Genomic DNA, 15,291 nt, shown 5'->3' with positions numbered 1-15,291 from the left:
GGTGGGAGAGGATCTCGTGTGACACAGACCAGAGAAGAAATGACTAGAAGAATGGGGGAAACAGGACCATTTTCTAGCTGTTTCAGTAAAATCTATTCAAAGAACAGTTTCTGAGGCTTGAGTGAGTCCAAGGTGTTTGCTATGTTTTGTGTGTTTGTGGCACCTCAAAATTCATATGTTGAAATCTAACCTCCAAGATGATAGCTCAGTATTAGGAGGTGGGGACTTTGGGAGGTGATTAGGTCTTCAGGATGAGACCTTAATGGGATTTGTGCCCTTGTTAAAAGAGGCTCCAGAGAGTTCCATTGCTCCTTTGGCTTTGTGAGGAAAATGCACTTTAAGACCAGAACTAGATACCAAGTTTCTGAGGTGATTTGGCTGAAATGAGAATGCTTATTATTGAAAAGCAGAGACATTACTTTACCAACAAAGGTCCGTCTAGTCAAGGTTATGGTTTTTCCAGTGGTCATGTATGGATGTGAGAGTTGGACTGTGAAGAAGGCTGAGCACCGAAGAATTGATGGTTTTGAACTGTGGTGCTGGAGAAGACTCTTGAGAGTCCCCTGGACTGCAAGGAGATCCAACCAGTTCATTCTAAAGGAGATCAGCCCTGGGATTTCTTGGGAAGGAATAATGCTAAAGCTGAAACTCCAGTACTTTGGCCACCTCATGCGAAGAGTTGACTCATTGGAAAAGACTCTGATGCTGGAAGGGATTGGGGGCAGGAGGAGAAGGGGACAACAGAGGATGAGATGGCTGGATGGCATCACTGACTTGATGGACATGAGTATGAGTGAACTCCAGGAGTTGGTGATGGACAGGGAGGCCCGGCGTGCTGCGATTCATGGGGTCACAAAGAGTCGGACACGACTGAGCGACTGAACTGAACTGATTCACTGATAGTAAAGTATAAATCTTGTTAAGTTTTACATTTGCACTCTTTATCATCTAATAATTCCTCTCAGATATATATACTCCACACTCCTGCAACATATAAGTAGAAATCCATATTAAACCAACAAAAATAAAGGGTACCCAGTGAAACTGTATTTAAGATGAACAATGAATAATTCTTTTAGTTGGCCTGAAATTCAAGTTTAATTTGGTCTTGTGTATTTTATCTGGCAATCCTACAAATAAGACAGGAAAAAGTGTTCATAAAACATGGTTTATAACAGCAATTATCTGGAACCCACCTAAATTTTCATTGAGAAAATAATAAACTGTATATTCACACAGTGGAATATTAGGAAGTAATGAAAATAAATGAATTACAGCTATGAGAAATAATATAAATGAATCTCAGAAACACTATTAAACTTAAAAAGCAATTCAAAGACTATGTATTAGAAATTGCAACACAATCAACCACAAGTAAACAATATGTTGTTTAGAGATCTGAGCACGTGATAAAATATTTACAAGAGAATGAGAAAGAAAATAAAGTAGTTATTAAAGTAATGGCAGAGGCAGGAGAATAGAGGAGGAATTCAGAGATTTATGTGAAAGGTGTTGGTCACGTTCCAGTTCCTATACATGTAGAAGGTACACAGGTGTTCATATACCTGCTATGCGTCTTATTCAGACATGTTACATAAGTTTTTCTATAATGCGTATTACATAACTTTTTAAAAAAAAAGATGAATGATAAGGAAAGTTACAGAGAGCCCTTATACTTTTAGGATAACTCTCCAAAAGCATAAGAATAACATGACTTGCAATCACAGAAATAGTGAAAGATACAAAATATTACTTGATAGCCAGTTCCTGAGAGATGCTAGAAGGTGGAATGCACAAAGAAGACAGATTCAGCCATGGTGCTGGAGAAGACTCTAGAGAGTCCCTTGGACACCAAGGAGATCAAACCAGTTAATCCTAAAAGAAATCAACTCTTGAATACTCATTGGAAGGCCTGATGCTGAAGCTGAAGCTCCAATACTTTGGCCACCAGACTCCAACAGCTGACTCATTGGAAAAGATCCTGATGCTGGGAAAGATGGAGGAGAAGCGGGGAAGTGGGGGGCGGGTCAACAGAGGATGAGATGGTTGGATGGCATCACCAACTCAATGGACATGAGTTTCAGCAAACTCTGGGAGATAATAAAGGACAGGGAAGCCTGGCAGTAATGCAGTCCACGGGGTCAAAAAAAAAAAAAAAAAAAAAAAGACACGACTTAGCGATGGAACACAACAAAATCAGATACAGTACTTTTTGCTAAGTAATGTGCTAGACTGTGGTGGTGGTGGTGGTAGTGGGTATATTTACAAGAGCTTCTCAAGAGTGAAGGGTGTTAAGGCTACAACCAGAGAGCCACACATTAAGCATGGGTATTATAGCCTACAAGAGAGTAAGTCCAGTCTGCGTGGGTTTGTGCTCAGTCACTTCAGTCATGTCTGACTCTGCGACCCTATGGATTATAGCCCGCCAGGCTCCTCAGTCCATGGGCTTCTCCAGGCAAGAATACTGCAGTGGGTTGGCATGTCCGCCTCTGAAGTCCAGTCTACTTCTCAGTAAACCCTCTTTGGATCCTATTTCCACGTGGCAGTGGTTGAGGTTGGGAGATGTTCCTTTTTAGGTGTAAAAGTTGACTTGTCACCCTAGGATCACTTTTATTTATTTATTTATTTTATGCAAGAGTCTGCACTGCGCTTAGTCGCTCAGTCGTGTCCGACTCTTGCGACCCCATAGACTGCAGCCTGCCAGGCTCTTCTGTCCATGGGATTCTTCAGGCAAGAATACTGGAATGGGTTGCCGTTTCCTTCTCCCCTAGGATCACTGTAAAGGGGAGAGATGGTAAGTGTAATAATGATTTATTTTTCTGGGCTCCAAAATCACTGCAGATAGTGACTGCAGCCATGAAATTAAAAGACGCTTACTCCTTGGAAGGAAAGTTATGACCAACCTAGATAGCATATTCAAATGCAGAGACATTATTTTGCCAACAAAGGTTCATCTAGTCAAGGCTATGGTTTTTCCTGTGGTCATGTATGGATGTGAGAGGTGGACTGTGAAGAAGGCTGAGCGCCGAAGAATTGATGCTTTTGAACTGTGATGTTGGAGAAGACTCTTGAGAGTCCCTTGGACTGCAAGGAGATCCAACCAGTCCATTCTGAAGGAGATCAGCCCTGGGATTTCTTTGGAAGGAATGACGCTAAAGCTGAAACTCCAGTACTTTGGCCACCTCATGCGAAGAGTTGACTCATTGGAAAAGACTCTGATGCTGGGAGGGATTGGGGGCAGGAGGAGAAGGGGACGACAGAGGATGAGATGGCTGGATGGCATCACTGACTCGATGGACGTGAGTCTGAGTGAACTCCGGGAGTTGGTGATGGACAGGGAGGCCTGGTGCTGCGATTCATGGGGTCGCAAAGAGTCGGACACGACTGAGCGACTGATCTGAGAAGGTATAATACAGACCTAAATTCCTTCTTTGGCTCACAGGTCCCCTGAGAAGTAAACTTATTTACTGAAATTAATCACGCCCACCTTACTTCTCCCAGAGATCTGAGCTCCTGAGGCAAACGGTTACGCAGGCGCAAAACACATCGCGAAAGCTTGGGTAGATCCGGCTGGAGGTGGAGTTGAAACGGCCGGAAACGCGTCACGGAGGGCTTGTGCGTCAGGTCGTAGTAGGTGGGGCTCAGAGCCTCGTTTCCTCGGCTACCGCCGGCAGCTACCCCGCGCGTGGCGTGCTTGCTTTGCAGAGATGGGGACTCCTTCAGGTTTGAAGGACGACTGCGAGGCACTGCTCAGCCGCTTCCAGGAGATGGATAGCGTGCGCTTCGAGGACTTCGCTGAGCTCTGGAGAAGTATGAAGTTCGGAACCATCTTCTGGTGGGTGTTTCTTGTCTCGCCTATCTCTGTGCTCAGGGGCGGTGTAACAAATTTCTTCCATCGCTTTCTCTTTGCGGCACCTGGGAAGGGCTGAGGAAAGTGGCAGTCTGAACACTGCCTTCGTCTCTCCTGGGCCGTCATCTATGCTTGGTTACGCGTTTTCCCTGGACGATTTCGTTGGCTTGGGTTTCATCCATCCATTTTGGGGCCTCCTCCCAGATAACGTATAGCTCTACCTGGCCGCCCTTCTGAACTCTTCTACCTCCACTACCCTGATCGAGATCACCGTCGCGTGCCCTCCCTCTAGTCTTGTTTTCTTAGAACTCCATGTTTGAAAACAAACACACAAGCAAAGACAAAACCCTTCATGATTGAATTCATTTTTCATACAACCGCTGAACTTGTAAAGTGCAGATTTGATCATGTCATGGCCTATCATGCCACCCTTAATGGTTTCCGTTGCCTCTGAGTACGGCTTAAATTCCCTAACAAGGTTGGCAAGACCCTTCGTGGCTGGCCTTTGCCCAGCGTTGCAGCTTCATCTACCAGCCCACTCCATGGCTCTCTACATGCGTTTCCTCAGTCTGGACCTTTACCCCAACTGCCTTTGCCTGGCTACCTTATTCTTCATTCAGGGTTAAGCTCTTGTGACAGTTCCTCAGGGAAACATTCCTTAGCCCTTCTGGACTAAATAAAGTGTTCATGCTCTTTTTCTTGTAGCACTTTGTGCTCATTTTATCTCTTGACTTAATCACATTTTAACTGTGTAGTTCAGAAGGCAGTATAGTGTAGTGGTGAGAAGCGTGGATTATGGAGCCCCACTCCCGGAATGTGTCCTCTACTGACTGTGCTAATAAGTGCACTCTAAGTGCTCAAGAAATATTCCTTATTATTATTTTAAATTTTCTTTCCACTAGACTTAGCTCTGTGAGGACAATGACTGGATGGATCTAGTATCCCATTAGAATACTTAAAATATTTAAAAGGCTAAATTAATAAAATGAATGAGTCCTTGTGACTATAACTCTTATGTTCTGCTGAATAAAATGTGAACATTCTCTTTTTTTCTCCTTGTTGCTGTAAAATAACGACCTGTGTAGTTTGTCCATTGCAGGGGATGGAGAATGGAGAACCATTTGTTGTACAATTAATGAAAGGAGAGGAACTGTTTTTTTTTTTTTTTTTTTTACTGGTACTAAATGTAATGCATTTATAGCTGTATGTAATCCAAAGAACAACTCTGAGATCAGTAATTATCCTTGTTTTATAGATGAGGAAACTGAGATTTTAAAAGGTTAAGTAATTTTTCCAGGATCACACAACTAGTAGGTGGTACAGCAGGTATTGAAACCAGTTTGTCTTACTGTTTCTGAAACCCATGATCTTTTTCACTGTAGCCCTCTTGGGAAAAGTGGTGGTTTAGAAAAATTTTGCTATGGTTGCCCCAACTTCTAATTTAATGAAGAAGAAACTAAAATGAGAAAACAAGTAGAGATTATTTAAGGAGGGGTGGATTTTCTTTAGAAATTGCTTTGGTTGTCAGTACTGTAATAGGTAGTTTTCATTCTTGTTCAGTTCAGTTCAGTTCAGTCGCTCAGTCGTGTCTGACTCTTTGCGACCCCATGAATCGCAGCACACCAGGCCTCCCTGTCCATCACCAACTCCCGGAGTTCACTGAGACTCACGTCCATCGAGTCAGTGATGCCATCCAGCCGTCTCATCCTCTGTCGTCCCCTTCTCCTCCTGCCCCCAATCCCTCCCAGCATCAGAGTCTTTTCCAATGAGTCAACTCTTTGCATGAGGTGGCCAAAGTACTGGAGTTTCAGCTTAAGCATCATTCCCTCCAAAGAAATCCCAGGGCTGATCTCCTTCAGAATGGACTGGTTGGATCTCCTTGCCGTCCAAGGGACTCTCAAGAGTCTTCTCCAACACCACAGTTCAAAAGCATCAATTCTTCGGCGCTCAGCCTTCTTCACAGTCCAACTCTCACATCCATACATGACCACAGGAAAAACCATAGCCTTGACTAGACGAACCTTTGTTGGCAAAGTAATGTCTCTGCTTTTGAATATGCTATCTAGGTTGGTCATAACTTTCCTTCCAAGGAGTAAGCGTCTTTTAATTTCATGGCTGCAGTCACCATCTGCAGTGATTTTGGAGCCCCAAAAAATAAAGTCTGACACTGTTTCCACTGTTTCCCCATCTATTTCGCATGAAGTGATGGGACCAGATGCCATGATCTTTGTTTTCTGAGTGTTGAGCTTTAAGCCAAGTTTTTCACTCTCCACTTTCACTTTCATCAAGAGGCTTTTGAGTTCCTCTTCACTTTCTGCCATAAGGGTGGTGTCATCTACATATCTGAGGTTATTGATATTTCTCCCGGCAATCTTGATTCCAGCTTGTGCTTCTTCCAATCCAGCGTTTCTCTTGATGTACTCTGCATATAAGTTAAATAAGCAAGGTGATAATATACAGCCTTGACGTACTCCTTTCCCTATTTGGAACCAGTCTGTTGTTCCATGTCCAGTTCTAACTGTTGCTTCCTGACCTGCATACAGATTTCTCAAGAGGCAGGTCAGGTGGTCTGGTATTCCCATCTCTTTCAGAATTTTCCACAGTTTATTGTGATCCACACAGTCAAAGGCTTTGGCATAGTCAATAAAGCAGAAATAGATGTTTTTCTGGAACTCTCTTGCTTTTTCGATGATCCAGCGGATGTTGGCAATTTGATCTCTTGTTCCTCTGCCTTTTCTAAAACCAGCTTGAATATCAGGAAGTTCACGGTTCACGTATTGCTGAAGCCTGGCTTGGAGAATTTTGAGCATTACTTTACTAGCATGTGAAATGAGTGCAATTGTGTGGTAGTTTGAGCATTCTTTGGCATTGCCTTTCTTTGGGATTGGAATGAAAACTGACCTTTTCCAGTCCTGTGGCCACTGCTAAGTTTTCCAAATTTGCTGGCATATTGAGTGCAGCAGTTTCACAGCATCATCTTTTAGGATTTGAAATAGCTCCACTGGAATTCCATCACCTCCACTAGCTTTGTTCGTAGTGATACTTTCTAAGGCCCACTTGACTTCACATTCCAGGATGTCTGGCTCTAGGTCAGTGATCACACCATCATGATTATCTGGGTGGTGAACATCTTTTTTGTAGTATATTCATTACTTAGAGAGCCCAGGCTTTGGAATATAGTGGGGTCTCCTTTGTTTACATTGGTGAACTTTTTCCCTGCAGAATTGGGAGGAGGAGGAGGGTTACATTTTGCTGTGGTTCTCCAACTTTTTCACCCAAATGTCTCCAGAACAGATTAGGACCCCCTGAGGCTACTGGGGAAAAACTCTATTATATATTACTATGCATATATATTTTTTAATTGAAGTATAGTTGAGTTGAATTGATGCCTTTGAACTGTGGTATTGGAGAAGACTTGAGAGTCCCTTGGACTGCAAGGCAATCCAACCAGTCCATCCTAAAGGAAATCAGTCCTGAATGTTCATTGGAAGGACTGATGCTGAAGCTGAAACTCCAATACTTTGGCCACCTAATGCAAAGAACTGACTAATTGGGAAAGACCATGATGCTGGGAGGGATTGAAGGCAGGAAGAGAAGGGAACAACAGAGGATCAGATGGTTGAGTGGCATCACCAACTCGATGGACATGAGCTTGAGCAAGCTTTGGGAGTTGGTGATGGACAGGGAAGCCTGACGTGCTGCAGTCCATGGGGTCACAAGAATCGGACATGACTGAGTGACTGAACTGACTGACTGATAGTTGAGTTACAGCATGTTAGTTTCAGATTTGTAGTGTAGTGATTCCACAGTCAAATGCATTACAAGTGATCAACCACAAGTTCAGTGACCATCTGGCACCATACAAAATTTTGAAGTATTATTTTTATTGGCTTTATTCCTTATGCTGTATATTATATCCAGTGACTTACTTGTTTTATAACTGGAAGTTTGTATCTTTTAATCCCCTTCACCTATTTTGCCCATCCATCTATCCTCTTCCCCTCTGACATCCATCACCCTTCTCTCTGTTTATATGTTTCTGTTTTGTTTCTTGGTTTTTTAGATTCCACACATAAGTGAGATTATGCAGAACTTATCTTTGTCTGACTTATTTCACTTAGCATAATACCCTCTAGTTCAATTCATTTTGTCAAAATGCACCTGATCTTTTTATTTTATTCTGTAACATTACCATGGTTATTTTAATATATTACATATTTAAAATTCTTAAACCAGTAGTTAGTTGTAACCCTGCTCCTTTTGCTCCCAATTCAGAAGTAAAGTTGATGCTTTTGGAAGATGCATCAAGAGTATCTAGGGCCTCACTGTAAGAAGCACAGCAGAAAATTAGGTCTTTATCCTTGAATCATGAAAGGATCAGGTGTGGAATGCCTGTCCACTTTCTAGCAGCTGCTATTTAAACAAGTATAAATCTCTTCTGTTATTTTTTTTCACAGTCATAATATAGGTTCTCTCTGTTTTCTAGTGGTAGAATGAGAAATTTAGAAAAGAACACGTTTACAAAAGAAGCTTTGACTTTGGCTTGGCGATATTTTTTACCTCCATATACCTTCCAGATCAGAGTTGGTGCTTTGTATCTGCTGTATGGATTATATAACATGCAACTGTGTCAACCAAAACAAAAGGTAATATTTGTGAATTGTTTTCCTCCAGCTGAAATATGAAACAGGTGCAATATTTTCATAGCCAACTGATTTTAAAGAGAAATACCAGTGTTTCAAAATTATAATACATTTGTGAAAAAAGATTTGCATTTATTAACAATTTTTTTATTCCTCTTGTTTGTAGATTAGAGTTGCCCTGAAGGATTGGGATGAAATTTTAAAATTTCAGCAAGATTTGATAAATGCACAACATTTTGACGCAGCTTATATTTTTAGGAAACTACGACTAGACAGAGCATTTCACTTTACAGCAATGCCTAAATTGGTATGTTATCTGAAGGAGATTGTTTTTCAAAATGAGAAATTCTGTTTCATTGTCTGTAAAGTTCCTCAGTCTCCAGAAAGTGGAAAGAGTATTATATAATTTCCAATACTTGAGAAAAGGCTTCTTGGACTTCCCTGGTGGTCCAGTGGTTAAGACTCTCTGCTTCCAATTCAGGGGCCATGTGTTCAATCCCAGGTCTTGGTCAGGGAACTAAGATCTCGACATGCTATGTGGTATGGCCAAAAAAAAGAAAAGAAAAAAGATTTCTTAAAGTAGGAAAAAAATATTGGGAATTCCCTGGTGATCCGGTGGTTAGGACTCCTATCACTGCTGAGGGCCTGGGTTCATTCCCTGGTCAGGAAACTAAGATCCTACAAGCTGTGTATCATGGCCAAAAAAAGAAAAGAGGAAAAAATGCTTTCTGCTTACTTTTTTTTGAAAGCAAAATTCAGTCTCTCCTAATAATGCAGTGTTTCTGAATGTTGTCCATTAAGTAGATGGTTAGAAGAAGAAGTTAGCTGGGTATCTGCTTTGCTTATGCCTTTATTCAGACATCAAAGAGGCTACTGAAAGAGAACTAAGGGATTTTAGATTTAGTTAGAGAAAAGTTGAAACTTCCACTAATATATATTTCTTCAGTCTTGTGACACTTTCAGATGCTAGATTGAAAGAGCATTTTAATCAAAAGATTCTAGTTCTGTCAGTTGGCAAATCATGTAACTTCTCTGAATTTGTAAGCATGTGGCCTGGCATCTTAAGGGTTATTTCAAAAGTTGTTTAACAGTCTTTGAAAAATATATTTTCCAGAGTAAGTATGTACATACTTACTCTGGAAAATATATAGAGCTGGGTTTTTTTTTTTTGGTCCATATTATAGATTATTTTTATTGTTGGCTTACTTATTTCAGTACTTAAAATATATCTTTTAAAACATCTATTTTAAAAGACATTATTATTTAGCTGTCATATAGAATGAAGAAAAAAATGCAACGAGCTGAAATTACTGAAGAATTTAAGGACCCAAATGATCGTGTATTGAAACTTATCACTTCTGATGTATTAGAGGTAAATTTGCTTTTATGTTCTTAAAATTTTTTAAAAACTGTTTTGTTGTTAACTATATATTGAGTTTATACCTTCATCTACTGGATACTGAAAATTTTTCTAATCATAGAATGCTGTTACCTTCTCTCAAGTGTCAGGATTACTATACCCTAAATATATCAAAATTTATGGAATAAATTTTGAAAGAGTGAGAAATAGATGTAAAAGACTGGACTTGGACTAGGGATATTGGGATTCAAATACTGAAACTACCATTTGTATTTGACTTTAGATATATTATGAAACAAGAATTTAGTGACTTTATTTTTTTTTAACAATATATGTTCATTTCCTAAGTTCCTTTTTACAATGCTTGAGTAAAAGCCCACTATTATAAAACAAGAATTTAGTGACTTTATTTTTTTAAAACAATATATATGTTTTAACATGAATATATATCTTCATTTCCTAAGTTCCTTTTTAACAATGCTTGAGTAAAAACCCACTATTGAAAATAGTTTATTTTGATAAAACAAAAATTTGAAGTCAAGAATAATGGATAAGAGTTAGAGTCTTAAAACAGCTTTTCAATCTAATGTATTTCAGTATTTTGAGATGTGCAGTATTCAGGAAAATCTTTTGCATTGATAAATAGTTACAGAGAGTTTTACCTGAGTGGGAAAGTTGCCCCGAGGTTAAAACAAAACCCCACTAAAGGGTTGCAGCCTTCTAATTAGTGATCCGTTCCTTATTTCTAAAGAATAGATTCCTATGTACATAGAAAGTGTGTAGAATGAGCGTGAGCATGTGGGGGCCTCGTTGTGTTTTTTCATTTCTTTGAGCCTTAGTTTCCTCCTCTTTAATATGGTTGCAACCCTTATTACATCCACTTGTAAGAGTTGAGACTAGATTATTCCTGAAGAGTGCTGAGTGTGGCCTACGGCATATAGTATAGGCTTAGTAAATGTTACTGCTTCCCCCCTCATCCCTGTTCAGTCTTTTCCTACATAAGGAGTGGAAAGGGGATCAGATCTGTGATTTGCTCAACTGTTTCTCTGTGTCCTAGATGCCACCATGTGCTCATAGCTTCAGCTGTCAGGTTGATTGATTTTTCAAAGCACTCTGGGTCTGCTGTGTATACCGACTTCAGTTTTGAGCAAGAATTGTTAATCAGGGGTCCATGAATAGTCTTGAGAAGGTCCATAGATCCTTTTCCCCCTCTAAATTGTATGTAAATTTTTCATATGTATGGACACTTGGTGAGAATGAGGTAGTCTAGCCTCAGATTGACAAAGGTGTTCATCTACCCAGAATGTTAAGAATTACACAGAAGGAAATTATTTACTAAGTATCTAAAGACTGGACTATGGTGTAGTGCAGGAGCTATACAAGATGTTTTCTGTGTATTATAAATATTTTACCCCTCAACAACATCCCTACAAAACAGGTGCTTTAAACAAATTTTAGTTAAATTTTTTTTTTTTTTTTTTTTTACAGAAGATGTTTTATCCCTGATTAAAAGCTGATGAAACTGAGGCATGGAGACATTAAGTTAGGAAGCAATGGAGCTAAGGTTCTGTAGCATTGCCTGTTGAACAGCAGAGACCTTGTCTGAGCTGGGACTGGGGTTGGAAAGGTATCATTTGCAGATGTCTAGTGAAGTATGACAAGAATTAAGATCTCTGCAGCAGCAGCAGTGAAGTATGACAAGAATTAAGATCTTTGCCCTCTAGCAGCTGAGCAGGAAAGAAGTGGGAGGTCATGTATAAAAATAAAGATAGGAAAAAAACTTTGCATAATAGAGGGAATTTGTGTTTTATCTTTTGGGGAGAGGGGAATCATTTAAAAGTTTTAGAGATTGGAGAAAATTAGAGTATATATTTAGGTTTGGGGTAAGGAGCCATTAGAAAGAGATTTTGTGTAGAAAAGAAGCTATGAGGTCCCTTCTGTGGAGGAGGTGGTGGGTCAGTGACCAAGAGCCTGGTGGAGAGATTCCTTTGGGCTGGAGAAGGTACTTCTTCCTTGGAAACCTGAGGGAAGGAAGTGGAAATGGACTCATATTGTGAAGCAGAGAAGCAGAAAGCAAACAGACCCAATAGCCTTAACTTTAAGAGAGGGCTTCCTGCTGGAACCGAGAATTGAGAAAGTTTGGAGTAGCATGAAGAATGAAAGATTTGGGGATACCAGAAAGGATCTGCCAAGAAGTACTGGTGTGAATTATAAAGAGAGAGGCAGAGGTTGTTTTTGAACAGCAAGATATTGTTCTTACTAGTATTCTCTTAATGAAAAAAAGATGATTTGACCCCAGTTGGTTGTAATTTTTGATTGTTGACTAATTTGGTGGTAGAGCCTTAATTTTTTTCAATATGCCTTCTTAAACTTTTTTTTTTATTCATTTGAAGCTCTTTAATTAAAGGTTCCTCTGTTATATAATTGTATATGTGAGCAAGCAGATAATGGGAAGTTTTAGAGAACAGAGCTGGGGTGATGCATAAAGCCATGTTCTTTTGTGCTTGGAGAGGAGGGTCAGAAGGGCCAGGCTATGAAATGCCTTTTGATGGAAGCCTCTAGGAATGGAGAAGACTGTGAAGCCATCCTGACTTTAGCATTTTTGGCTTGCCACAAATCTGCTTCTAAGGCCTTTTCCTTCTGTACTTGTGTTGGCTCTATTTTTCCTGTTCTGCATAGTCTATTACCCATTTTCACTGATAATCCCTAAATTGAATACTTTTCTATTTTCTTTCTCCTCCTGCAAATGCTCTTAAGTCTTCATGTCAGCGTATTTGAATTCTGATTATGATTCTGCCACTCAGTTATCTTTTGTGATTAAGGAGGTTTAATAAAACAAGAGAATAGAGTATTGAATTAAAATAGCTGATTTTTTAAGAAATTCAGGTATAATTGATATATAATATTGTCTTAGTTTCAGGTATATAACATAATGATTCAATATTTATATATATTGTCAAATAATCACCACAGTAAGTTTAGTTAACAGCCATCACCATACATAATTACAGTTTTTTAAAGCATCTGATTAATTCCAACTCTGTTACTTAAATATGCCCTTTAGCAAGTCATTTCACTTTTGAATCTATTTTCTTCATTTATAAAATTATAATAATGGCATTACATGTTGAGTATTCACTGTGTGCCAGGAACTATGCTGAAGGTTTTTTGTATGTTTTTTCACTAATTATCATAATAGTCCTGCAGAGGAGTTAGTGTTTTCCCAGTTTTAAAAGCAAGGAAACTGAGGCTTAGAGAAGTTAAGTAATTTGCATAGCGTAAGGTACAGACACTGGGTTTGAATGTCCAAGTGTGTAAAGCTCCAAATCCCTACACTATCTTTTATTTCTTCATCCTTTGATTTTGTATAGTGTTTTACATTTACAGACTACTTCCACTTGTATAAGCTCACTTAATATATCTGCATTGTGTTTGTCCAAACGTGGAACATGATTGCGACTGAGGGATTTGTTCAAGGTCACAATCTAGCAAGTGACAGGTCTCAGGCCCCAAGCTAGTTGTCTTTGTCCTGTATTGCAGTGCATGCAAAATAATGGGAATACAGCACAATGTCCCATGTAAAATGTCAGGGGCTGCCCATGTCAGGACACTGTTCCTTATTGAAGGTCCCGCATATGTAAGCACTCAGCACTCCTCAGCATTTTTGGATTCCTTGAACAGATGTTGATCAAGTCCAGAAAAATCTCCTAGAAATGCATTGACTAGCCTATCTTGGGGGTGAAACTCAGAGGACGTTAACAATCGGTGAGGAATAGTTCTCTGCTGGTCTTGGAGCTGAGTGTCAGTGCTGGTTTTATGTGATTCTTAAGTCTGCCTGTCATAGGCTGTCTTTCTGTTTACCCTGTAGACCTGCCCATTTGTCTGGAGGTTTCTTGAGTAGGAAGGTCTAACCAATAATTATGCTTCAAATGGTGTCATAAGTCACTATTTCATTTAATCTTGAATCTTATCACTGAAGTAATGAAGAAGCTTATGGAGATAGACACAGAGCTTTGACATTTCTGAAATCACATCTCTGTGGAGGATTGGGTGAGAGTCATGAGATACGAATTCCCAGCTGAATATAAAGAATTGTGTAAATATCCTTTATGTGACAATATGAAATAAAAATGTGATCTTAATTATTAGGGGTAATATTTAAAGATATGCTATACTACAAATAAGTTTTGTTACATCCAGGAATGCAATCCTATATTAATTAGACTTTCCCCATCATCTCTCCATATATTGTATATTAATTAATGTTTATTGAGTTGAATTCAGTGATTCCATATTTCTGGAAAGCAGACTTTTCATTAATAATGTAGTGGTTTGCATAGTTATATTATTTTTAATATACAGTAGTAAGTTATTCCTTCTCAACTCTGTCACTTTGGAAGGTGATTTTATTTTATTTGTTTTGGTGCATTTCTCCTCAAAAACTGAATTAAAGGACTCATCTTTTCACTTATAGGAAATGATGAATGTTCATGACCATTATCAGAGAATGAAACATGTAATTTCAGCTGACAAATCCAATCCGGAAAAATCCCTCGACTTGATAAAAGATGATTTTTTTGACAATATCAAGAACATAGTTTTGGAGCATCAGCAGTGGCACAAAGACAGAAAGGTTTGTAGCTGTCTGATACTTCACCTTTGCATTTGCATCGTACATGACTGGCTGGACATGGGTGAGGGTGTTGAGAGGCAGCCTTGTGTAGTGGCTACCTCCTGTGAGACGAAGATCTGGAGGGCTCAATTTCTTTAGTTTTAGCTTTACCAGTTATTAGCTAGGTGATGTTATTTAACCTTACAAATGGGTTTTATGTGTAATAATATATTATTATATAATTATAATTGCAACTATATAATATATAGTTTAATATCCGTTTAATATATATGTACACACCATGTAGTATACATAATTATAGGGAAATAAATAATTGTGGTGTACCATGGATTTAGTACAATCTTTATAATTTAGCATTCTCTGGAGGTTGCACACAGGCTGTCTTTAATCCAAATCCTACACATAACTTTTTTTTTTCTTTACATAGCATTGTTCCTAATGTTTTAAAAACTTGAATTAATTACCAACATTTAAATATTTGTGGTCTTAAGATTCCAGACATCTGACTTCTCTTAAAGGTGAGAGGTTTGGTTATACCGGTCCTGCTTTGCTGCATGGCAGCGGACAGCTAGACTTCATGGTGGCTTCTCCCATTTGTGACAGAGCGCATGCTCTCTGTTTACCTGCCTTGGTTTAACTGTTTACAAATCTCATCAATGCATATCTTTCATTCAGTTTTCTGACCCAAATGCTGATGCTAGAGCTGCCCATATTCCATGTTAGTCTTTTCAGCTAGAGAAACTTTACCTCTGGAAACCTGAAGGCCAGCCTTGCTAAATTTCCCTTTGAAACCACTACTCCATCT

General features: G+C 39.2%; 1 protein-coding gene across 4 annotated transcripts in view; it reads left to right on the top strand.

Moving 5' to 3' along the window:
* Positions 1–3,338: 3,338 nt before the first annotated feature.
* SNAPC1 (small nuclear RNA activating complex polypeptide 1) overlaps positions 3,339–15,291 on the top strand; it is a 33,946-nt gene continuing 21,993 nt past the window's right edge. For 2 of the 4 annotated variants that reach the window (XM_044924891.1, XR_003112269.2), the window contains exons 1-5: positions 3,339–3,835; positions 8,337–8,496; positions 8,660–8,800; positions 9,761–9,865; positions 14,328–14,486. In XM_044924891.1, coding sequence (XP_044780826.1) covers positions 3,708–3,835; positions 8,337–8,496; positions 8,660–8,800; positions 9,761–9,865; positions 14,328–14,486 — 693 coding nt within the window. In that variant the 5' untranslated portion in view covers positions 3,339–3,707. The remainder of the gene's footprint in view (positions 3,836–8,336; positions 8,497–8,659; positions 8,801–9,760; positions 9,866–14,327; positions 14,487–15,291) is intronic. The other 2 variants (XR_006542703.1, XM_006054434.3) reach the window with 2 other exon arrangements.

The sequence above is a fragment of the Bubalus bubalis genome, chromosome 11, assembly GCF_019923935.1.
Source record: "Bubalus bubalis isolate 160015118507 breed Murrah chromosome 11, NDDB_SH_1, whole genome shotgun sequence".
NCBI classification, from domain to species: Eukaryota; Metazoa; Chordata; class Mammalia; order Artiodactyla; family Bovidae; genus Bubalus; species Bubalus bubalis.
The sequence above is the reverse complement of the archived record's forward strand: the minus strand, read 5'-3'. Positions and strand labels throughout refer to the sequence as shown.